At 35.0% G+C, this 27,373-nt stretch overlaps 1 protein-coding gene across 1 annotated transcript; it reads left to right on the forward strand.

Moving 5' to 3' along the window:
• LOC148310265 (uncharacterized) lies at window positions 1–26,204 on the forward strand. The gene is made up of 20 exons (XM_088258755.1): window positions 1–157; window positions 390–516; window positions 2,913–3,091; window positions 5,625–5,703; window positions 6,727–6,960; window positions 7,932–8,062; window positions 8,880–9,006; window positions 9,914–10,019; window positions 13,015–13,137; window positions 13,223–13,326; window positions 13,993–14,109; window positions 15,192–15,317; window positions 16,137–16,244; window positions 17,711–17,899; window positions 18,579–18,674; window positions 18,771–18,877; window positions 22,814–22,961; window positions 24,811–24,921; window positions 25,004–25,135; window positions 25,801–26,204. Exons 2-20 carry the CDS (start codon window positions 391–393, stop codon window positions 25,957–25,959), a joined length of 2,502 nt encoding a protein of 833 aa, XP_088114881.1. The 5' UTR covers window positions 1–157; window position 390; the 3' UTR covers window positions 25,960–26,204.
• Window positions 26,205–27,373: the final 1,169 nt, after the last annotated feature.

Below are 27,373 nucleotides of genomic sequence, written 5' to 3' on the forward strand. Positions count from 1 at the left end.
ATCTATGTAATAGTGATAATCTGTGGAATGACATGTTTTGAATTTATGTCAGGTCCCAACGATTTTTTTATTAAAAGTCTGACAAAAGTATTCCAGAAATAGATTTCTTTAAATTTTACTCTGAATATTTGTAGTTCTTATTCTTTAATATCGAAAAGTAAGTAATTCACTCTCTTGAAACAGATATGTTGTCATATATTATCTAATGAAAACGGCACAGTACATTTTTCATTTGTATTTATTATTGTTTTGTTTTATTCAATAACTGTTTTTTTTTTACATGACATCACGGTCTCAAGTAGTTAAACCATAATGACTTTTCACTCAACGATGTGCGATCGTATTTTGTAGATCGTAATAGATTTTGTTTTCGTTTTATTAAATTGTAGAATGAACGTGGACGTCAACATGGACACCAATAAAACACAGAATATGAAGCTGTTTGTGAGTTCTGCCAGGGAATATGTCGCTTTTCATAGCGATAAGGCTCTAAGCACCATGAACAAATGTCTTTCGGTTCGTAGAAGTTTACTTTATCAAATTCTAGGCTAAAGTTTACTTTATTATATCCAATACCAGTGGAACTTTTGTATGTTGACCCTTTCTATAAAATTGCTGATTACTAATAATGATAGAGATGTGATTTTGTTTATACTTGTTAAATAAGAAATTTAAGAAAGCTAAATCTGTTAAATGAACTCTTACAATATTTTTGCCATAAAATGCTCAATATAACAGTGTGAAGGGAAAGATTTTAACCCTTTTTGGCATATTAATTTATTTTTGTATTTCAATCAAAGTTTAGTTTTCCAATATTTTATATCATGGCCAAATTTCTTAATATTAACTTTATTTATTATTTGCCAGACAGTATTGATAGAACGGTTTGTCCAAAATCAAAACTCTTTACTGGCACTATGCCATTGTTGGGTAGACAATTGGCTGCAAAACGAGGGTAGCAGGTTTAGTTCCCGCCAATAGGTTGATCGCATTCAAGAAAAATATTGGATTTGGCATTCTCTACATATAAAAGGATTTTTTAAAGATTATTTTTTTAATGCTTTCATTTGTTTAAAAGTGATTTTATAGATTCTACATATTTATAATATGAGGAAGAAAAAAACTTCATTTTCATTTGCAAAACTTGCTTTTATCCAGTGGCGTGCACAGAGGTTTATCAGGGTTGGGTAAGGATAAGGCATAGTAGGCACTGGTCGTGTTTCTATATGGAACGCAAGTAATCCAGGGTAGGCACTGCTTTTCTGCCTATATAGAATGCACGCCTATGCTTTTATCATCACTCGCACATAACTTCATGTTGATATATTTGCAACATTGTTTACCTGTGTTGCCAGGGCATGCATCACTTATTCTCCCCAGTTAGTACAAATAGCAAGATTTGCTTGAGGGAGTTTAATTTTAATTTTTTCATTTAATTTTAATAAGTAATGACTTCACATCCAATGATGTCATAGCTTGATAAGAAATATGTTCATATTTAAGGAGTACCTATCAGGAGGCATGCGGAGTGCATGCCTTAGCCAACTAAGTCAACTTTTCTTGGCAACAGTTGTGGCCACAAGTTGCGGAAACATTTAACACATTACCTTATCACATTGTTTGCGGAAAACACTTTAAAACGCTTTTACCTACTGTTAATAGATAGTAGGAGACGCTTATAAGCGTTCTATTTGCTTACTTTTGGTAGAGCGCGAGATGCCAAAAAACATTGTACAGATGAGAATTGGGTTTCTGGTTACTTGTGATTAGTATACGACCCTAATTAGTATGCTTATTAGGGTCGGGGTTGATGAAAAAACCGCCCGACGGCAATGTTTTAGTTTCACGTATTTTAAAATGTCAATCCACTGCATGCCTAAAACTTGATGTACATACATATTGTCAAAATCACAGCTTTATTCTTTATAATATTGTTGCGCACAATTTAAATATATAACTGCCGGTCGTCACCCACTCTCAGCCCCAGTCTCCTACCCTTTGTAAGAGGGAGGGAAAGCCTGCTCGTGCTTCGTTCGCTCCCTTGCTAGCCCTGAAAAGGGCCTTTCAGCAGTCCTGGTCCGACTCGCTGATGCAACAAGAGGAGACGAAATCAGCTCAAGCCAAATTTCCGTTCGAAATCATCGTACACCTTAACAGTCTTGAAAAAGACTTTCTAGCGATCCTGGTCCGACTAGCTAGTTCGATAAGGTGAAGCGATGAAATCTCAGGAGAACTCGGCGGCAGCGAAAGGAGAACACAGCGAGGTAAATGAAAACACGGAGGTTGACTTCAGACTGATTTATTAAATAATTAAGGCTGCATAGCCGGCACGGTTTCATACCGTGTCGGCGTTTTACGGCGCTGAATAACGGTAAAGTACCGTTACTCAGGTAACGGTACAATCCCGTTATCCGAGGCTTTGTCCGTACGGGCCCCTCTATGCGGCCGACCGCGCTCCCCGCTCCCCGCTCTCCCTTCCGGGCGGGCGGAGCTCAGTCGACGCATTCGCCCCGTACGGACCACATAAAAATACATATAAAACACGACGCTTGACAATTTGATGCTTAATGCTAACTTATTTCTATGATGCTACAATACAATTATTTTATTCTTAAAATATGTTAAACTAGCTTATTCTACGTCGGCTACACTTCCAAAAGTCCGATACAAATATATATCAAGCAGACACCTTGGCGTAGTAAGGGAGACACTCGATTGCGAAACTGGCTTCTGATACCTGCCTATTCAAGAAATGTTTAATTTTAATTGGTCTGGGTATTGTACGATGTATTTTTCATATCTACCTTCCCTATCCTTACTATCCCATCTGCAGCCAAACCTCTAAAATAAAGGCTTAGCAGGTTATTCATGTTAAAAATAAGAGATTTTAATTATATTTGATACAATTTCAGAACATTTCTGGATTGGACGTTTCTTCATTTTGCCCTGGAAAATTAGAAGTGAGCGCATTCTTCACTAGCTTATGGGAAGTCATGGCGCAAGCAACTGGCCCTCACTGGGCGGCAGTCTCGGTGCTATCCAAAGCTGTCCTCGACCCTTCCACGCGTCATGCGTTGGTTCATAAATACAGGTATATTAACATTCCATTTACTCTGCCAAAAAAATCCAGTAGCAATACACATGTAAAAATCAAAATAAACTAATTGAAAATCATTCATAGATAATCGCCTATATTTGAAGTGAAAAGTGATGTTTATTGATAGCTGAAAACATGAATAAATTATCTACATTCGTGTGCCATATTAATAAACCCAACAAGCAAATAACAATACAGCTACAATTCTTTTGCTATCATTACCAATCGTGTGATTTTTTTAAATGTTTTTTAGTTAAATTATTAATTGTAGATATATTGCGTATTCAATCAAATAAATTTTAACATTCTAAGAATTTTATTATATAGACAAAAAAAATAAAAGCAATGCAAGATGTAAAATCAGTATTTTGTGTGACCTCCTTTTGCGGTGATAAGGGCATATCCTGCGTGGCATGCTTTCTATGCATTTTTTTACCACCATCTAAAGGTGAGCATTGCGATGCCAGATGTCAATTAGTTTCTCCATCAGCTCTTGTTATGTAATTCTTGTAGATTTATGGACTTCACGCTTCATAAGCTCCCACACATCTTCGATTGGGTTCATGTCAGGTAAATTCCCAGGCCAGTCCAAGACAGTGATATTTTTTTCAGCTTAAAACTTAGTTTTAGTCCTAGTTTTATGGCACAGACCTCAATCGTGCATAAAAATAAGTTTTACACCATCGCTAAACCATTCAGATAGCTGAGGCAAGAGGCGCTCTTCTAAAATTTTCTTGTACTGGTCTTGTTTCATTGTACCTTGCACTATTTGAAGTCGTCCAGTACCTCTGAAATTGATCACAGACCCTACCATGACATGTATGGGATGGTTTACGGTCGGAACAATACAATCGGGATGGTATTTTTCACCCAGCCTCCTCCTTAAAAATTGCAACTTATCAGTCAAGATTTGGAAAATTGATGCATCCGAGAAACATACCTGTTGAAAATGGAAGATATCGTTTTTAACTGAAAAATTTAAAGCACTTAAGATATTTACCCTTCTCCAATCGTCAACTGTAAAAAAGTTTTACTTTTATGCCCATTTCAAATGTTTTTTCATCAGAGCCTCCGTTAACATTGGCTTGCGGGCAGGTTTGCGCGCCTTTATACCAACTTCAGCAAGCCGTCGCTTCACTGTACGCTGAGAAATATTAAATCCCTTGTTGTTTATATGTTAAGTAAGCAAACGTTTTGGAATTTTTCTGTTTTCCAAACATAAATCATGAATCTGTCTTTTCGTTCTTGGGGTTGTAACACTTTTACTCTCAGATTTACCCTTACGCTTGTTGCGTAAACTATCCTCAGAATCAATTTTTTTCAAAATATTTTTCACCAAACTCCATGATACCTCTGCAATATTAGCTATTTCATACTGTGACATTATATTTGCTTTAATCAAACCAGATATTTGGCCAATTTTCTTTTGTGACAAATCAAAAACGTTCCCCATTCTAAAAAACACATATATTGTTAAAATTTTGTACTTAAGCATGATATTTACTACACAATATTTAACAATAGACACGAACAATCATATAAAATAAACATTCAATATAAAAAATCAATTAATTTAATGCCTGTTTTCAAAAATTGTTCCGCAAACACTGGACGAAAAACCACGCGTTACTCATACGGCGCCGTCTTGACAACTGATTTCCGCTGTCGAATTCGTGATTCCGTTTTTTTAGGTGTAAAAACTGTCTTTTAATGTTGTCAGAAGTGCTATCTATTAATGTAATAAAAATACATTTTCAAATAATGCTGTTATTATCTTTTTTTTTAACAAAAAAGTCATAATGAAAATAATTACTGTCTTGGGTCTATTAATTAGGCACACGACTGTACTCATGTTTACAAACGATCGACACAAACACCTCGATTGGCTGCCCGAAAGCTACTGCCTAATTACATAATAGAAACACAACTGAGAACTGAGATGGTATGTCTTGTGTTCCCATATAATCAAGTAAAGTAAGAGTGAGATGTGAATAGCGTCGTGTAGCTTTTTTTTAGCATTATTATATCTACGATATTGCTCCTTTTTTCAAAAACGTCATATGTATAACAAACAAACTTGATTTTTCAGGAGATTGTTTTTAAAGTATAAAAATATAATATGTATTAAAATTTTTAAAAAATATCAAGCCACTTATTGAACTTTTTACTGTGCAACAGATCTTTTTAGGTAAAACCTGAATGTTTTTTCTCCATTCGAAAAATATATAGTATATGTATTAAAAAAATAATAAATAAACAACACCTTTTCTTCAAAATGCAAAAACAACACTTTCTGCCCTGTAGCGGGTAAATATTAAGTTAAAAATATGCCGCTTTTGCTGGGATATAGTACATTTTCTGGGCATTCTGGAAACATGCACAACTGAAAATTGTCAATTTTTGATATATGAAGTTGTTGAAAGTGGAGTTGTAGTAAATACATATCACCGGAAGGGGAAGGTTAACACGATTTATAACCGAATCGGCAGTTGATTTAAATGATTGAACTATTTTATATAATTTTCAGATTCCTTCCGGTGCTATCCAAAATGTTGACCTATAATTTAACCAATGATAAGAAAATGAAGTTGTTGACTCTGATGGAGGTAAATATAATCTTTTTTATGTATTTATTTCATAATTTCTGACATCTCAACATTGACGAAGAAGAATATGGAAGCCTGGGAATTTACATGGCTTACAACCATCATGGGCTGGTTTAAGTGATCACTTTACATACATGTAACATTCATTAATTCTGCCCATGATTGACAACCACACTACTTAAATTCTTGCAACTTCAGGATATATTTTTTTATTATTTTTATTAAAGGAATAACCCGCATGCCTCTACTTTAAGAGGCTGGTCTGCAGGTAGGATAGTAAGGATAGGGAAAGTAAATGTTAGAAAAACATCACCAACACCCAGACCAATTGAAAATAAATATTTCTTCAATTTATTTTGCACTTGGCGGGAATCGAACCCGCGACGCCAGTTTCGCAGTCGTGCGTCTACCCAACTACGCCACGGCGCCTGTCAATTGAAAAACTTGAAAAACAGGTCTTGAATTCAATAGACTACACGGGAATTATCTATGGTGGGAATTTTGTTTGCGTTTGTTTATTTTTATTTATATCTAAATACAATGTTCGGATTTTAAACAGTTTTACTTATTTATTTTTAAACATCTTTTTATATAACATATACAATTAGTCCGTTATATTGAGGTTTCGCTGTGATCTCAATCAGTAAAAATAACATAACGGCAAAGTAATCAATCTTAAAATGTTTAACAATGATAAACAGGAACGAAATGCATTATTCGCCTATGACCAACGCTCCTCAAACTCTCTACACCTAAACTGAAGACAAAAAATTATCACTTGGGTATAACGGATTTCACCCCCTCCCCCGAATTAGTCTGTTATATCCTGATTTTACTGTATTTATTTTAAGACAATGTAGTACTTTTATGAGCGGAGCCGCAATAGCAATTGTGCAAGCCCCATGGCAAGCTTTTTACTAAGCAGAAACTCTTCAACGACCGACCCGCAACGTCAGTAGTTGCAAATTTAGATTAGTAGGCGGAACTGCTACAGTTGTTTACATATATTTCTTTTTATTTCAGATATTGTCGTATGGCATTAAAATAACATGGGAGGAATCCTACTTGGCTGATTTGCTGAAGCTGCTGTCCCGCTGGGTGATGAAGTACGAGGCGTCGGACTTGCAGGCCAAGGCGGTCGCCTCCATAGCCCTGGCCGTCCTGGTCAACCTGTGTTCGGGAAACCCTCAGGTCGTTCTGACGCTGATGAGGACCGTGGACACCCGGGAAATGATCAAGGGATTGATCAGCCTCAAGGTAGGATCCGACATACATTTTCTTCTATTATTTTATCATTTAGAACAGTATATCTCAATGTGGGCATTCTAGAAGACTTTTATTTATTTATTTAAACTTCACGTACAGAAAATAAATAAGCACATTGGCGGGCTTATGAAGAGAAAGTCACATTTGACACTAAAAACATTTGTGATGTTGGGGGATATTTTGACTTTCGCGTGTGTCAGAGATAGTTTTCGAAATTTCAATGTGGGGATTTCGATTTGAAGAAAATCCCTAGAATTGTCACTCGGATATTCATGGTCAAATAATCAACAGTTTTTAAAAGATCGACACATTTTCAATGTGTGCAGACAAGGTAAATGTATACCACATGCGCCATGCTACTAGCACCTCAGTGACCGAGTGAACGCATGCGAAGAGCTGTTACGAATCCAATAAGAATGTATTTTTTAAATGATGTCATCATTTACCCTTTTTTTTTATTAACATGAAGTATACATTTATTTAAATCACAATTTAAACATATTTTTTAAAAAAATTGCAGAGACCCACCAAGCTACCTTGAGTATCTTGTCGGTGGAGTTCTTTTTTAATACATTTTTCATTGTTTTTAACCGTTTTAACCTAATATACACACAAAAAAGAGAGAAAAATTAAGAATATAAACATTTTACAATTTTCATAAAATTAACTCTTGATCATTTACCCATTCCTTTATTTTGCCTATGTTCCATATTTTATTTTGACCTCTAACATACGTCGGCAACAAATTAAAAATGTTCAGAACTATATATTGCAGTGTTTGACTCCCATATTTATTGTTAATTCTTGGGACTATCAAACCTTCGTTGTGTGTAAATCGTGTATCATGGATTAATAACTAATTCCTCGGGATTACATTAAAATTTCCCTGGTTTTCGGGTTTGGGGAAACTAGGGTCAAGGTGCGGGGAAATAGTTGATGAAACAGGAACATTGACCTTTCAGGAAGGCGAGGTGGCGGGAGTGCAGCTGTGTCGGCTGCTGATGGCGCTGCAGGAGTCCCGAGGAGCCCTCACCAACCAGGATGTGAAGAACTTTCTTGCCGAAGCGATGCAAGCGTTTGTGCAAGGCATCAAGTCGGTGAATCCATTTTCTCTTATATGTATTTTAACTAAGATATAGATTAATGTGTACTTAGATTTTGAGAGCATTCATAGGGCGCTTGTCCACTACCCGGAATCCCCTGTAATTCTGTGCAATTTTACCGTCCGGCACGTCAGTTAGCATTTTAAAATGATTGGCTTGGATTGGCTTGTGCTTTTGTCCATCTTCCTTCAGATCCGAGCTCTTGATCGGTGCGTGAATACGTTGCGCGTAAATTCGATCACGCTAAAATGTCATAGCCGTTTTCATTTTTCAAACCCGGACTGCCAGACGGTGAAATCCCGTGTAGTGGACAAACGCCCATACTCAATATAGGTAAATCAAATCCCAATATATCAGGAAATTTAACCCTTTTGGATACAGTGTGTCAAAATGATTTAGAAAATGATATTCATTCTATTTTATTTATTGACTCGGCATTCATTTTGTGGTAAGACATGATGAAATTGTAAATATATGTTTTTTACCACTCAAATGGTAAAAAACAAGTGTTTTAATTTCAGCAATTAGCAAATGCTAAGCAGTTCCTGATTGGCCACACTAGATTATCCTTCCTGTTCCTAACACAGATTAAAATAAAAACAAGTTTTATTTTGTTCCGAAAGTTTTATTTTAATCTTTTAAAAGAAATAAACAAAAATCCAAGGTAAATAAAAAATGCAACTCCCATAAAAAAGGGCGGAAAGCTATTTTTATTTTCCCTCCATTCACATTTATCTTGTTTGTTTGTTTTTAACAAAGGTGTTCTTTTTCTTGATGTTTTAAATTTCTGTCATTATTTAATTACAGAGATTGTGACTCAACTCAACTAAGACACAGCAGCACATTTTTCTCCGATCTCTGCACAGACTCCCTAACCAAAACACATGTCATCAACTACGACAGATACGACGCACCATTACAAGAAGTTATCAAAGTAGGTTATTTCTTATTATAATGTAAATTTAATTTTTTTTATTGGTTTTAAACTATATTTTGTGCTATGAGCTAAGAAGACCACCATAGAATTTCTTTGTGAATTTTAAAAATCTTGCTACTCAAAATGATGAAACTTAGTTTTTCATGTGTACAGTAATGAGTTTTAGAAAGGTGGAAATTTTTATGTAAACTGATAATGATGAAAATTAGTATACATCCCATTTTGTTCAAATTTATTGTTTGTTTTTCATTTGATATTGAAAAGTAATACATTATCTCAAGGGTGGAAGAAAATGTCGTTTTTCATTGTTCTTAAAATATTTATTTTAGGAATTTTGATGCATTTTTCTTGGGAATATTTTGAATATGTAGTTAACTATTCTAAGATTAGCAATTATATATATTTGTTCATATGTTTCTCTATAAACATAGCATTGTAGCTTCTGGACTAGACCAATAATGACTAATCTCTTTCAAATTTTTACTAATTTTCTTTAAAAAGTCAAATTCAAGACTAAATTTCAACAGCATATTTTGAAAAACTTAACATTATTTTTTTTAATAATTTATCTTCGGCTTTGGTTTTACTAATACTTCTGTGTATGATTTTTGTTTTCTTTTTTAAAGTAAATGATTTTAACAGGATTTAGTCCAGCGTATTTGTAATTTACAATCTCAAATTATATTTTGAAATCTCTTGCTGTCCAAACGAGAAATAATTTGATGAAATAAGAAATAAATTATTTAAGAAATTAAGAGATAAAGTGATGCAGAATGCATTGAAACACATATCATAATAGATTTTATGAAATAGTGGTATTTACCAAGTAATTAAATAAATAAATTGTTTTATTTATTATTTTATATACCGTGTTTTAAAAATTAATATTATTGTATCTTTTCAGTTGTTTCCCCTACTTTTATCTAAAACCAGCAGTGAAGATAGTGAATGTGAAGGAAATAAATGTCTTCAAAGCACCCTACAATTCCTCCTGGCTCTTGTTAAAACAGGTTATTAAAAATACCACTTAATATTTTTGCTTTTTGATATTACAAGTATGTTGATATGGAGACCAAAAATGTTGAAAAATCTATTTTGGTTACGTTACTTTCTGGCTTTATTATCACTAAATCATATTACATCATTGTGAATTAGGAAACTAATATGGGATTACAGTAGAATCGCGATATAACGAAATCCAAGGGACCAAAAAATATTAATTCGTAATAACGAATTCCCACATATAACGAATTTTTTAAAAATCTTACTTAGTATGTATATGTTGCACGCCGTTGCAAAAAATGTTGCGCGGCTTTTCAAAAAGATCGCAAGTTCTGCAAACAAAGGAGGAAGGGGGCCATAGGGAACTGAATACCTACATATTTTCACTTGTTTTCTTATTAACCTTACGGTGATAAAAGTGCCGCGGGAATCGATGATACTCGTTTGTATTTTGTACACAATATGAGAATGTGATTTTAAAACCGGAAAAACGTAAATATTCCTAGTTGCTTTTACTGGCCATATTTAAAGTTGAAATATAACAATTTTGTAATGTTGGGTCTGGTAAATATGTATCTGAAAATGAGAATAATAACATCAAATATAATAATAATAATATCACAAGTAGCCGCCAAAGCCGAGAACGAGAACGGCTTGCGCGCTACTGACGGCCAGTGTTGTCAGACGTCAAAGAGTAGTTTTCGATATTGAGATTGCGAAATTACGAGACGGCGAAAAAAAATTTTTTTCCAATATTTACGCGATGAATTTTTTTTCGCCGTCGCTAAAAATTTCCTAAAATCCGTTAAAATTCCGTTACAATCCTTCAAATTCCGTATAAAACGGACAAATTCGTATTTGTCCAAATTTGTCCGTCATATTTAACATTCCTAGTTGCTTTTATTGGCCATATTTAAAGTTGAAATAAAACAATTTTGTAATGTTGGGTCTGGTAAATGTTATTCATAATTTCATTCATTTGCGGTGACGGAAATAAATAATTTGTAAAAAAATCGGGAATCAAATCCTAACATAAAATCGTAAAAATACACAAACGTTTCTGTGTTTGCGCGTGTGGCGTGCTTTGTAAGTATGCGTGCATGTCGTACGTCGTAACACGTCACTCCGCTAGTCCAATAGTGTGCAGATTGTCTTACCCGACACTACGCCCCACTTAGGGCGCTTGTCCACTACCCGAAATTCCGTGTAATTTTACTGTCCGGCACGTCAGTTAGCGTTTTAAAATGACGATTGGCTTGGATTGGCTTGTGCTTTTGTCCATCTTTCTTCGGATCGGAGCTCTTGATCGGTGCGTGAACACGTTGCGCGTAAATTCGATCGTAAAATCGTCGTTTTAAAACGCAAACTGACGTGCCGGACGGACGGTAAAATTATTCCGTGTAGTGGACAAATGCCCTTACGATGTAGATAAAAGACGGATGCAATTTGAGGATTATTATTGTCAACAGAATCATTTCATTGAGATTGTAATTTGAGAATTATTATTGTCTACCATTGAGATAAGCAGGTGGACTGATTATGGGAGAGAATATACTTGAGAATTTTTATGGCCTACAGAAATAATTTCATTGAAATAAGAAGAGAGATTATAACTACGTCGCCTACTTTCAAAATCCGCCAGATCCATATAAGTCGATTTTACAAAAAAAAAATCCAAATTCTCCGGATAACATTTATGTTTCAAAGATTTGTCTATCTTTATATAAAATATTATAAAATAGAGAATTTTCCCATTTTTTGGAAAGTTTTTCAGTACTCAAAAAAAAACACGAGACACAAATCGATAATGACGTCATCTTAACTTTTGACCTATCTCCGCTCTCTGATTGACCGATATGGGTCAGAAGGCAAGTTTCATGAATATATCGGAATTTTAAGGTATTTTTTAGCGGGGTTTTCAAGTATTTAAAATTTTTGAACAATAAAACCCACAACTGGCATTCCGATAGAGTATTTATTTTAAAATCTTATAAAACTGGATCTAGCGGATTTTGAAAGTAGGCGACACAACTAAAGAATTATTATTGCTAAAGTAAATCATTTCACTGACTCATTGACTCTAATTACTAATTACTCAAGCTGATGGGATATTGTATTGAATTACTTTTAAAAATCGCCATAAAACCATCCGCATATGGTGCGGCGGCGCAGCTTTGAAATATTTTTATCTTAACATTTTTTTTATTTCGGCGCGGCGCCGCGGCGGCGCGGCTTTGAAATATTTTTATCATAACATTTTTTATTTGTTATAAATTTACTTAAATGTATTGGCATTTTTTCGTACGGGACAAAAGTGATTTTGTTATACATAATAACGGGATTTCGTTATATAAATGCATTTTTGTATGAAAAATTAGTTTTAGGGAATAAATTTGGTTTTTTTTTTCGATATACGTCATTTTTCGATATATCGCGATTACTTATATCGCGATTCTACTGTATTGGATGAATTAAAAAATCATAAAAAGTGTCTACCTCCTTTTTATATATAACACTAAAAATCAAACGACTCGCCGACAAATGTATGTAAAAAATATTTTACATACATTGCTCACTCCTTTCAAGAACATCATATATCAAAAATTGACAATTTTCAGTTGTGCATGTTTTCGGAATGCCCAGAAAATGTACTATATCCCAGCAAAAGCGGCGTATTTTGAACTCAATATTTACCCGCAACAGGGCGGTGTTGTTTTTGCATTTTGAAGAAATGGCATTGTTTAATTATTTTTTTAAACATACTAAATATTTTTCAAATGGAGTAACAACCTTCAATTTAACCTAAAAAGATCTGTTGCGCAGTAAAAAGTTCAATAAGTGGCTTCATATTTATTTTTCATTTTTATTTTTAGTACACTTTATTATATTCCTAAACTTTAAAAACGATCTGAAAAATCTAATTTTTTGATATGTGACGTTGTTGAAAAGAGTGAGCGATATGTACCTCTAGTTAGTAAGATAATATTTTTTTCCTCATTACAGAATTGTATTCCCTCCGACCGTTTTATGGCATCATGGCAGAACTTTGTGTCAAGTCTACTCACATATCGGACTGTATGCCTTCCATATATAGTTTATTAGGAGCCATCATCACGCAATATCATGGTAAAAAAAATATATTTCAACTATTTGTAATAATGTGCTTTATTTATTTGTTTATTTTTATTTTTACAAAAAATTTTCCTTTCAGAGGATGGAATGTTGCCAGATGAACTGATGTCGCTCCTGTCCTCAAGGATAAATGAATTTCTCGCCCCAAAATCATTAGATGCCAAGACCTGTGGCTTAGAATGGGTATTTATTTTCTTACTACTACCATCATGCCGTTTTCCGCAGGAGTAGGCAGAAAGGATGGAACGCCACACTCTTCTGTCCTGACATACACTCCTCGCCTCCTTCACACCCATACATCTAGTCATACATGCCCTCCGATTACGCAGACTTTTGACACTGTCAGATTTTAGGTTCTGATTGATCTGATCGTGCCAAGTCTTTTTCGGTCGTCCTTTTTTTCTTGAAAAGCATAATTCCCTAGTATAAAAAGAAGTCCAGTCAAATAAAATAAAAACTAGCATTATTCTTCTTTCTTTTTCGTTTAATCCTTATCCGCACCCAATGATGCATAAGGCACTGCATTGTAGTGACGAAGTGTGTTATCTTGATCGTTATTGCATGAAGGCAGGGTGACAAGCCCTGCGCTTCTCGTACCAGCCCAGGGTGATATTAAACAAATATGAGAGTGAAAATCACCCAAATTTATTTTGACCCCCCTGGGAATCGAACCCGGGGCCTCCAGCATGGTAGATAAACGCGCTGGCTTCTACACTACGGAGGTGGAGCATTATTATTTTAACATAAAAAAATACTTAGTTTGAAAAATTTTAAATATTTATCATTACACATATATTACAATAGATCATTATTTTTCTCATTGATTTGACTTGTAACTCCTCTTTTTAGATCCAGTTAGTATCTGCATTATGTGAATGCAACGCCACCCAGAATGGAGTTATACACAATGTGCGATGTGACCAATTTGAAGGGATCATTTTTGACATTTTACATGCAGCATCACAGGTAATTTTTGTATATTTATCTTCACCCGATCATATTTAATTTGTTATGAATGGGATGTACTTCTGCACGCTAACAAATAAATTTACATCTGAGAATTTTTTTGTGAATATGGCTGTGTCGCACAGACAGCGTCTGTCCAACACACCGCTAGACTGTGTATAGGTGTGGATGTGATTTCTCCGCTCCGTCGCTCTCGGGGTCGTAAATCCCGAAAGTTATGAGCTGTAGGTCCGTGTAATCGATTCGTAGTCCAGTGGGTGTAGCGATGGTCAAGTCCCAGAAGATTCCGAAATCGAAGTAGTGGCGCAGGGTCGTTGAGGATCAAAGTGAAACGCAGTGCTCGGTGTGAGTGGAATGCTTTATTCATAAAATGGCACAGATTTTTATTCGTTCATATACAGCGCGGTCCGTCGAAATCGACCGAGCGACAGAAATCTTCTCCCCTTACCCTAACCTGCGCCAGGCCGGCCGCCCGCAACGTAAATACGGTCTTAAACACGTAAATACTACGTAAAAACGCCGCGCGCGCCGAGCCTAGCGCATTCGGGATTCGGTGGTCATGGCGAGAAGTCGTTGCGCTCGACCGATTTCCCCGCTCACAACGTAAATACGGTCTTACGCACCACGTATAAGACGCCGCGCGAGCCGCGCCTAGCGCATTCTATATTTGATTGTCGTTGCGAGAGGACGTCGGTGCGCTCGCCCGATTTCCCCGCTCATAACGTAAATAACGTCTTACGCACCACGTATAAGACGCCGCGCGCGCCGCGCCTAGCGCATTCTATATTTGATTGCCGTTGCGAGAGGATATCGGTGCGCTTGGTCGACTTCCCTATGACACGCTCACATATATTTAATTTAATACATATACTTTACTCAATCCATAAATATGGTCCATTTTAGGGCTGTGTGCTCAGCTGGTCCGTTACAATGGCGCTCCACCTTTGAGTTTTTGGTTAAACAAATATACACACGGCTTTCAGAATTGTAGTAAAGATTTAATGTACTTTAATTAAACATTTAACATAGATGGAAATAATAAAGAATAATATATTATTTTATAATTTATATAACAATTTCAGAAAGGATGTTTGGATTCCAACACGACATATGATTCGGTAATAACGGCGTGTAGCTTATGTCTGGACTTGGCACAAATCAGTTCTCCATGGGACGCAGTTCTACAAAAAATGCTGAGCAATAGTTCTGTAAGTAAATTTCTTTAAACTTCGGACAGGAAAGGTATTTCCATCCGTTTGGTCGATTGGTGCCTTAAGCATCAATCGACTGTCCTTAGAAGGGAAGGGTATTTTTACTTTCTGGGCCGGCCTCATTTCAAAGGCAGAAAAGAAGGAATAATCCAATGTTTTTATGAATATTATATATCAATCTCTTTGTTGAGGTCTTAACTATATGTACATAATTATCAAATACCGTTGCCAGCGGTCCGCAGGCGTAAAAAATAGCCATTTGAAATCGTTCACTTCTTTCAACAATGTCAAATATGTATTAAAAAACTTTATTTTTCAGGAGATTGTTTTTAAAATTTAAAAATATAACGAAATGTATTAAAAATAAATATCAAGCCACTTATTGAACTTTTTACTGTGCAACAGATCTTTTTAGGTAAAACCTGAAGGTTTTTTCTCCATTTGAAAAATAATAAGTATATTTAAAAAAATAATAAAACAATACCTTTTCTTCAAAAAGCATAAACAACACTTTCTGCCCTGTAGCGGGTAAATATTAAGTTGAAAATATGCCGCTTTTGCTGGGATATAGTACATTTTCTGGGCATTCAGAAAATGTGCACAACTGGAAATTGACAATTTTTGATATATGACATTGTTAAAAATAGGGAGCGATATCATGATTTTTTTTAAAGACTTAATGATTGTACTAAAGATTATCCAACTACATAGTACCATGGTTTGCGCATTTTGCTACCATGTATAGGAGCCCAGATTTAATTCCCGGCAGGGTGAAGATTGTCGAGTATTTTTATAATAAGTAATGGTTTATTTAAGGTTCAAAAAGTGCTTAGTTCCTGCTTAAGTACTGTCAAAGGAGAAAGAAGAAAACAGGCCCTCAGTATTATTAAGCATCCCAGATTTCCTACCGAGAGAATTAATCAAGTAAGTGATGACCATTTATTTTTATTACACGACTATATATAATGGTGTATGGAGAAAACCTTCTCAAAGCATATCATGTGTTTACGGATAAATCTTATGACCTATTGTGTTTTGTAATTTATGTTACATATTAACAATCTATAAAGGTAAACCTCTATAGCATAATGGTTAGTGCATTTGACTACCATACTGGAGGTCCCGAGTTCGATTCCCAGGAGTCAAAATAAACATTTGGGATTTTTCACTACAATATTTATTTAATATCGGCCCAGACTGCTACATGAAGCACAGAACTGATCACCCTGCCTTCATGTAATTAACGATCAATGCGTAGATGCGATACAGTGCCCTATGCAACATTGGGTTCAAATAAGGTCCAAAAATATAAAAGTTTATAGATTTTTCAATAGATATTTGAATAGTGCAGTAAAGTACAATATCATTTATTGAATTGGCATTTTGTTTTCAGAATTCCATAATCTATTACAGTGGAACCTTCCATGAGCATAATTCGTTCCAGAATCTTACTCGTTAATCGAAAAAAAATTGTTTTGACTGGCGCGGAAGTCCCGGCTCACAAGTGAATGTCATGAAAAAGGGACTTACACTTTCTCTGTAACTCGTTATGCGAAATGTCACCCGTTAAGGGAACAACTTTTTCAATTTTTTCCATTGTTATGCGAATTACTGGTTATGAGAGGTTCCACTGTATTATCAACATTAAACTAAAAATACTATTTATGATACTAATCACTCATTTCACTCTCATAAATTAAAATTATTACACCTTGTTCCATATTAAGGCCAAATTATGAATTATCTTGAAAATTTAGAAATCTTAAATAATATATTGTTTCAAAATTCTTCACCTTTGCTTTCCATTTTTCCTTTGTTTTCAAACTCCGCCCCTTGACTAACCCCCTCCCCTAACTTTCCCCTCTCCTTATTTATAGAACAGTTTTATATTTTATATTTTAGTTATTATACAGACCTGAATGATGGAAGTTTAACTTCTGAAACATGTAGTCTTTAATAAAACTCAAGTGGTATAAAACAAGTGTTTTCTTTAATCATTGTACTATTTATGACTTGAAAAAACAGCTGGCATTTGAAAAATGCCCTTGCAAGGCAAAACAGATTTCAATAATTCGTTTATTTTAATAATGATAATGTATGAATTGATCCGTCTGCCTCGGTAGGTCAGCACGCTTGGCTACCATGCTGGGGGTCCCGGGTTCGATTCCCAAGAGGGTCAAAATAAATATTTTTGATTTTTCAGTCTATTATTTATTTAATATGACCCTGGACTGGTACCTGAAGCGGAGGGCTGATCACCTTTCCTTTGTGTGTTAACGATCAAGATAACACTGTGTTTATATAATGCAGTGCCCTATGCACCATTATGGTGCGGATAAGGGTTTGAATTAAAATTGAATGTATAAATTGATAGAAATGCATTTTTTAAGGTATTTTGCGCCATGGAACCAGCAGTCTCTGACACAAATTGTACCCTGGAAAATGGATACAGTAATGGTGGCACTATTCCTCCAGAAATAGCCCCTTCATTGACAGCCCCGTCGGTGCTGACAGCAGCTCAGGAAATAGCCCTGGATAAGATCATCAAGAGACTCAGTATAACCCTGGAAAATAATGAGGTTATTATAAATATTATTGGTTTTATTCTACACTGATGTTCATGAAAAACTATTACAAAATTCCTTCCATTATCAATTTATTAAAATTCAACCTCAATCTAACATTTTTAAGAATCAAGAAAGAGTTTAATATATGTAGCAAAATTCAACCTTTTAAGAAATCTTGTAAGTACATCTAATAGTGTATTACATACTACAATAGTGAGAATAGAAAAGATCTTTAAAAAAAATATGTTTTCGTGATGTGGAGAACGTGTTTTACAATGTTTTGCCATTAGTTGGTAGAATTTTTTACTAAAAACTTTCGATATAAATAAATATTTTAAAACGACATTTCAGTTTCCAACCTCCCTTAACCCTTTCTGGTACAATGTGGAATCTCATTCGACATTGATTTTTTCCTCTTAGGTCCCATGTCGAATGTTATTCAACATTTTTTTCATCATTAGTATTATTTATTTAAATTCCAAGCTTACATTTTTGTCACTTGTATCTATTACAACAGTATGTGGAGCAGGGGACAAAAGATTTTTTTCCAATGGAATGTAACTATCCTAGATTTTTGTTTTTAATTTTGGGGGACCGGAAAGGGTTAATCCAAGTTTTGTTTGTATTGAATTGTATAAATAAAATAAACATTCAATTTGGATTTCATTATAGATATATGGCCTTTTTTCAGATTGAAGATTTAAGTACATCAAATATAATGGAGCTGTACGGATGTAAACTATCCTGCTTAGAGCAGAGATTACACGCCTCTTCAGTTGCTCTGCAGGTAATATTGCAGATGCTTATATTAGCAATTCAAATATAACCAACAATAAAAGTCTAGTAATTGTGATCTAACAAAAAATTAATTATTTTTTTGCAGGGCGCAACATACAATGTCGCTTCACTAAACCACTCCATGGCTCTGCTGCAAGCAACAAACAAAAACCAACAAGAAGTTTTATACAGGACACAGTTACATAACGAGAAGTGAGTAAACTGTAACCAAAAATATTTTTTATATATATTTCGTGGCGCGTGTAGTATGTTATAGATATGGCTCACTCCTTTCAAGAACGTCATCAATCAAATAACTTGATTTTTCAGGAGAATGTTTTTAAAGTTAAAAATATAATACAATATATTAAAAATAAATATCAAGCCACTTATTGAACTATTGTGCAACAGATCTTTTTAGGTAAAACCTGAAGGTTTTTTCTCCATTTGAAAAATATTTATTTTATTAAAAAAAATTATTAATCAATACCTTTTCTATAAAATGCAAAAACAACACTTTCTGCCCTGTAGCGGGTAAATATTAAGTCAAAATATGTCGCTTTTGCTGGGATATAGTACATTTTCTGGGCATTCCGAAAACATGCACAACTGAAAAATTGTCAATGTTTGATTTATGACGTGAGGAAACGAAAGGAGTGAGCGATATATGATGTCAAAAGTTAACACATTGTTTGCGGAAAATGCTTAAAAGCGTCTTTAACATACTGTTGGTAGAGAGCGGGAGACGCTTATAAGCATTCTATTTGCTCACTTTTGGACGCCAAAAAACACTGTACAGATCGGAGTTGGGTATGCGGTTACTTGTAATTAATATACCACCATAATTAGCATACTGATTAGGGTTGAGGATGATGAAAAAACCGCCCGCCAACAGTGTTTTAAATCAGAAATGTTTTTTAATGGGAAAGTTCGCTTCTGCTGACTTTTTCCACACCAAATATCTCAGAATGATGTCAACAACTTTTCTTTCATGGCAATGAATTGTTTTTAGAAATGAAACATTGAAATATGTGACATTCGGCAGTAAGAAAATTTTGGCAGTAACCAGAAATTGATTAGTTTACCCGATCCACGCGGCTCGAATAACCGTATGTGTTTTCACAAAACATGCCCCATACGCGGCTGACATAAGCATATGTGTTTTTACTTTGCTCCAAGTTTCGAACCTCAGTTCAACTTGGAGGGATTTTTTCATGGTGTGGAACTGTGGATAAAATAATACGTCAATCCTTGGCCTTATGACATCTGTTGAAATATCTGACTAATAATTTGTAACATCACAAGGATAAATAAAAGAACAGATTCCTGATTTTTCTTGCTGTCGGTAATTAGTCCGCACCATAATCATGCCCTATATCTGTCTCACTCTCGATGCTACGCATCGCCAGTGGATAAGAGTGACACACGATGCGTGCTTTGATTTATTTATGTTACGATCTTATTTGTTTATATTACGATATATTTCAAGAATAATGTGACACAAGTGTATTATAGAGTACCAAAAAGGCATAATGAATCCCATTAAACGTTTTTGTTTAGGAAAATAAATCGTTTCTTAACTAAATACATGATAAAAGTAATCATTTAAAAACCGGCAAAATACCGCCGCGTACGGGCGTCTCTTAGGAACAAAGTTAACGCGGTTAAAAGGTTAAAAATATATAATAATAATAATAATAAAACCCTTATCCGCACCCCAATGGTGCATAGGGCACTGCGTCATATAAACGCAGTGTTATCTTGATCGTTTACACATGAAGGAAAGGTGATCAGCCCTCCGCTTCAAGTACCAGTCCAGGGTAATATTGAATAAATATTACAGTGAAAAAATCACTTATATTTATTCTTACCCCCCCTGGGAATCGAACCCGGGTCCTCCAGAACGGTAGCCGAGCGTGCTGACCATTACACTACGGAGGCGGACAAAATATATAATTCAAATAATAAATTGTCCTGTAAATTGAAAAAAGGTCTACATATATTGATACTGTCTACAGATTTTGAAAGAATCCGTTTAAATTCATATAACTTGATGTGTGGCATTTTTAGTCTGGCCGAAAATTCAGTTGCGATAAGGATAAAATTAAATAATTTTGTTAAAAATAAATATTCCGAAACAAAATGTAACGAATATACCTGAAGCTTGAAGTCACGGTCAGCTCAGGTATCGGGCCATTGTCTGGAAAGGACCCACGGGGTCGAGCCAGACGGATGGAAATTTCCATGCCAGGGGTCGACCTGGCAACTATCTTCCCCTTCCTCTAGGCGTTTTTATGGCCCTCAGCCCGGAGACGATCCTCGGGCCGATTTTGCAAAAAAGGTCGGCATCCGGAGCCCCTTGCGGCTGGACGTATTGCTTCGCGAGCTCCCCGGTTTTAAACCGGGGAGGCTAAGTTTAAATAAAAAAGTCGGCGTCCGAAGCCCCTTGCGGCTGGACGTATTGCTTCGCGAGCTCCCCGGTTTTAAACCGGGGAGGCAAAGTTTAAATAAAACGTCGGCGTCCTTAGCCCCTTGCGGCTGGACGTGTTGCTTCGTGAGCTCCCCGGTTTGAAACCGGGGAGGTAAAGTTCAAATAAAATTAAATTGTTGTTGTTGTTCAAACTAAACTAAACTAAGTTGTCAAGTGTAAGTGAATGTTGTGAAGTGACGACGGGGCGGTGCATCATTGTGGCTGATTGCCGGCCTCTTGCGGACCGTCAGGAGGACGCTCCGCAGCGCATCACGTAGGTGACCTGGGGCGAGTCATCCGGTATTTCCTCTTCGATACGCGGATTACGCCCAGCGCCTCGACGTGATCGCCGCTCTTCTCTCTCCCGCCGGCCGCCTCATCAGCACAAGGGATGTCACACCGCCCCCGCGTTGGGCCACTTTTGCGGCCTCGCACACGGCCCCTTGCGCCCCCCTTCCGCGGGCCTGTCTCCAGGAAACCTTGGCTGCGTCGTCCTGCCGACGCCGCCCCGCGAGTGTTAGTGTCGTCGATGTGACATTAAGTGGTTTAGATATAAGGTAATTTTTAAGCGTTAATTAAGTCAGTTATAATTATGTTTAGTGTAGGTTAAGTTATATATAAAGGACAATTAGTTTTTAAGAGTGTCTAGTTTTAAGGTTATACTGGTGGTTTTTTTTTGTTTTGTTTCAATTAATAAATCGATGAAGATAGAAGTGTCATAGAGTTTCAATTAATCCTGGCCTACTTGACCCCTGCCTCCAGCACCCTTTTCTCCGTTTTTCCATCATAAAGATCTCACTGCTGCTGAGGCGGGTGTGTCAAACTATATAGAAACAAGATGTATGAAATAAATTATTACAGTTGTGCTTACCTACTTTTAAAATGATCTCATACAAAATTTTATCAAAAAATATATGTGTAGTGTTATGAATTTTGAGTGTTGTATAAGGAGGTGTATTTATTTTTATTTTAAAAACGGCTAATGCCTTTAACAAGATTAATATAAAATCAATATCCAATAAAGAATACACTGACAATAAGACTTAAAAATATTATAAAACAATACAGTGAAACCTCTATCTATCGTTATTCAAGGGACCTATCGAAATAAACTATGAATGCGGGAAAACAATAAATGCGGGAAAACAATTTTTATGACATACCAGTAACTCGAGTGTACTTTTTTGCAAATTTGCACAAAATAGTTGATTTTAGAAAAAATATAAAAAAACGGAAATGGGTATCATGCAAATTGACAATAAAACCAGTTGATAAGTATTTAAAATGGTTTATTTAAAAAAAATAAAGACAATTGATTACTACTTTAAATTTTTATAGTCAAAAATATCAAATTTAGAGCGTAATTCAAACGATGAATGCGATAAAATGATGATAGAGAAACAATCAATGCGATCCATTTTTGTATGAATTGAATCCGGGGTAGAAGAAATAAACGACACATCCGAGGAAAACGATTATTCGAGGAACGATAGATTGAGGTTTCACTGTATAACGAATTGTAACCTTTTGTCGCAAGCACTGATAAATACTTTATAATATATAATATTTAATCGCACCAAAGGTATTTATTGTATCCTATATTTTTTTTCTTCACTCTATTGGCAGTAAATTTGCACACGATTTTCTTCCTTCATGCTATTGTTGTTGGTGATCTTCAGGCTGAAGGAGACAGTCAGGAAGCTGTCGGAGCAGCTGGGAGGGGCGGAGCAGAGCGTCAAGAGATTCCAGGGGAAGCTGGCGGCCGAGAGGCTGGACCGGGAACAGCAGCTTGCTAACTCGAACCACCGACACGGCCAGAAAATCAAGGTCAGGCTTTCACCGGAGACTAGTACACTGCCGCTCTGGCTAGAGACTACTCACTCTATGCGATGATCATTTTGGTTTTAGACTATCATAACATTGAAATTCAAAGTTTTAATTCTACATGTAAATCTGGTATATGGCCTTTTTGAGACCAGCACTTATGCTGACCATTAGTTTGTTAGGTGTGCAAGAGTTATGTAGTAGATAATATCAAATACTTTTTTTTTATTATTGATTTTTTTTTCAAAATACATATTTAAATAATACAAAATAGTCGTTAAATATACAAAACATTTCTAATAAAACGTTTCTACCTCTCTAATAAAGTAGATACTTGTGTTTAGAGAGGGAGTTTGTTTTGCAATTATTATTTTTTTATAAACAAAGTAAATTAAAACAATTAAAAAATTTAAAAAATATTCCTTGGTATGGAGTCTAGTTAGGGGTGAGTCTTATATGTTTTTTAAATTTAGTTTTAAAGGTTTGATAATTTTTTATAGATTTTAAGTTTTATGGAAGTTTATTTAAGTTTATTTTTTACCTACGTACGTATGTATAATGATTTAATGCTGCTGTTGTTTTACATCTGTGCAATATGCATTAAATTATTAGAAAATCTAGAGTTACTTTAGTAAGGTTTTATGCGAAACTTTGCAAAAAACGTGGGACATGTCGCTCCTTTCAAGAACGTCATAAATCAAAAAACTTGATTTTTCAGAACGTAATACATAATACAATGTATTAAAAATAAATATCAAGCCACTTGTTGAACTTTTTACTGTGCAACAGATCTTTTTAGGTAAAACCTGAATATTTTTTCTCCATTTGAAAAATATTTAGTGTATTTCAAAAAATAAACAAACAATACCTTTTCTTCAAAATGCAAAAACATCACTATCTGCCCTGTAGCGGGTAAATATTAAGTTAAAAATATGCCTCTTTTGCTGGGATATAGTGCATTATCTGGGCATTCCGAAAACATGCACAACTGAAAATTGACGACTTTTGATTTATGACGTTCTTGAAAGGAGTGAGTGATGTATGTAAAATATTTTTTCCCCGACATCTATGGGAATAAAGAATTGCTAAAAATATTCCAAGTGTCCATTGCGGCCATCTTTGTTTAGAAAAATAACTTATTCTTGGTGTACAAAAAAATATCAAAAATTTAATTACACACTTTAATAACATGATATATTTCATTATTAATAATAATTAAAAACTTCATGTTAATAATAAACCTAAAATGTAATTTAAAAATAAAATAAAAAAACTAAAATAATGGAACAAGTTGAAAGCTCTCAAAATAAAAATCTTTTCAAATCTCTACATTATATCGCTCACTCCTTTCAAAAACGTCATAAATAAAAAAACTTGATTTTCCAGGAGAACATTTTTAAAGTTTAAAAATATAATATAATGTATTAAAAATAAATATCAAGCCACTTATTGAACTTTTTACTGTGCAACAGATCTTTTTAGGTAAAACCTGAATGTTTTTTCCCCATTTGAAAAATATTTAGTATATTTAAAAAAATAACTAAACAATACCTTTTCTTCAAAATGCAAAAACAACACTTTCTGCCCTGTAGCGGGTAAATATTAAGATATGCCTCTTTTGCTGGAATATAGTACATTTTCTGGGCATTCCGAAAACATGCACAACTGAAAATTGACGATTTTTGATTTATGACGTTCTTGAAAAGAGTGAGCGATATATCACAAATAACTACATCACTATTATAATGTTTACATTACTATTTCTCCTTTCACATAGATGACAGTCCACCGGTGTTTGTACAAAACCTGATAAGTTTAGCGTATTAACATATTTTGCATATTCTTCTTGCAGGAGATGGAAAGTGAGATTGAGAATAAAGAAGCACAAATTTCAGCCGCTAATGATAAACTCAATGAACTGGAAACCAACAACAAAAATTTGAGGACAAAATTAACCGAACAGGTATGTTTATTATAATGGATAGTGGACTTCTGCCGGAATCAAGCTCTTCTTAATTTACTAATTATATTTTTAATTCTTTCAGACTGCTAAGAATAATGAGCTGGCAGGAGTGCTAGTGAAGTTTGAAGAGAGGGTGAAGCAGAGAGATAAGAAGTTGGAAGAGACTACATCACATAACAACACTATCAAGAATGACCTCAGTCAAGCGCAACAGGTAAGGTTTACTAAATGATGCAATTTAATTATAATGTTACCTTGAAATCTGTCTTTCGCTCTGATTTCTAATATATCTAAATAGTAAGAGCGGGGAAACAGTTGGTGACTGATATCAAGGTCCGGAAGGTGTCCTATCTGGGGCATGTGCTGAGAGGAGAGAAGTACAAGCTGTTTCACCTAATTATGAAAGGCAAAATAGAGGGTCGATGAGATGTGGGCAAGTCAGATCTCCTGGCTCCTGAATATACGAGATTGGACGGGGATCAGGACTGTCGAGGCGCTGTTTAGAGCTGCCCGAGACAAGGAAAATTACTCTCGAGTGATAGTCGACATCAGGGGACATGAAACCTACAAAGAAGAGGAGATTGCTTTATTACTTTGCTTTTATCTATAAAATACTTTATTTTTAATTTATGATGGATTTTAATTCACCTTCATATTCCAAAAGAAACATGTTTTATCTGCAACAGTAAAATCATATTTTTATATAGACACTCTGAATCAAGAGTCTACAACACCAACCTTAGAACCACGAATCCTCTTCTGACACAAATTGTTATATTTTTTGTGCTTTTGAAGATATTTTCCATATTTTTAATCAATCTGCAAAAATAAATAAACATTGTTGCGTGTTATTTAAATGGTGTCCGTTTTGCATTTCAGACCATTAAAACGATGGAGAAGACACTCTTGGAACGTGAAAAGAGACTTACTCAACTCACCTCACAACTTGAAGAGATGAATCGCATACAAGAAATTATAGCAAACCTCATGGGAAACAAGGGGGCGTCTACCAACAGTTCCAATAACTCTGTAAACTAATTACCAACAGTTCCATAACTAATTACGATCACTTTTGATGTGGTGAAATTGTCATCTTTCTTTGAATTATTGACTAAAGCAGCCATGTTTTTACCTTGCTTAATATGTAAAACCATTTATGTCATTAGAAGTAAAAATGTTTAATTCATGGTGTATGTTTGGTGTATGCAAAGTTTTTAAAAAGAATCAAATGATACATAATATTTTATCTTCAAACAAATAAAAGCTGCAATTATTTTTAGTTATTATTGTAATTATTATTTAATGAGTAAATATCTGTCCAAAGTATAATGATTTAAGCTCTAAACTGAAAATTCTATTAACATTATTAGGAAGGTAACACTTTGCGTGAAATGTATTGTTTATATTGAAATTTATTCTCTCTCTCTCTCCGATGGTGCTATGGCCCATATCGTGCCTTGGTCTTCTGCAACATTCACCTCCTAACATCGGCTCCTATCTTCTTCCTCTCACCTCAGTCTGGGTCTTCTCACTTTTTCCTTCCACCTGGGTGTATAGTCTTGTCAGTTGGTGAAATGTATTACAGTAGCAAAAACACATTAATCTTGCGCCTTGTTATTCTGTGGCAGGGTGTCTTGGGTGGCACTTGTAAAAATATCAGGATATGCAAATTTTTATAAATGGTAGGTTTATACTGAAGTTTATTTTCATCTCCGCCTCCGTAGTGTAATGGTCAGCACGCTCGGCTACCGTTCTGGAGGTCCCGTGTTCGATTCCCAGGGGGGGTAAAATAAATATGTGATTTAAATTTTTAACTCTGATATTTATTCAATATTACCCCAGGGTACCAGAGTCCAGACTCTGGTACCTGAAGAGCAGGGCTAATCACCTTTCCTTCACGTGTTAACGTTTAAGATAACACTGCTTTTATATGATGCAGTGCCCTATGCACCATTGGTATAGGTAGAGACTGACCGGAGCATTTCGTCGTAACATCGCTCACGGTGAGCATCAGCGAGCATCCGAAACTATGGATGGAGCGCTCGGTTCGGTGTACTGACTGCCTGAAAGCTCGCATCGTAACGTGTTACGTTACGACGAGATGTTCCGGTTAGTCTCCACCTTAAGGGTTTGAAGTGAAGTGAAGTTATTTTAATGTAGGAATAGATAGACATTTACAAAATTGCATATATTTAATATTAACTGAAAAATTGCATATATTTAATATTAACTGGTTTTTCTTTTCCACCTTCTATCCCAGTAAATGGAGTCTACTGTAACAAATTTACCTTTTTGTTTATGGGGTTATAAATAAAAGCATTTCATCCATTAACTAAATTTATTAAATATTCTTAAATAATAAAATAGTTTTCTCTTAATAAAATCGGTAATTCGGATACAAAATCAATATTCTCTAATCATTGTATGAGATTGTTACAAATTAGCTGCATAT

The sequence above is a fragment of the Brachycentrus maculatus genome, unplaced genomic scaffold (assembly GCF_059751285.1).
Source record: "Brachycentrus maculatus isolate JH-2025_06_01 unplaced genomic scaffold, ASM5975128v1 h1tg000102l, whole genome shotgun sequence".
Classification (NCBI taxonomy): domain Eukaryota; kingdom Metazoa; phylum Arthropoda; class Insecta; order Trichoptera; family Brachycentridae; genus Brachycentrus; species Brachycentrus maculatus.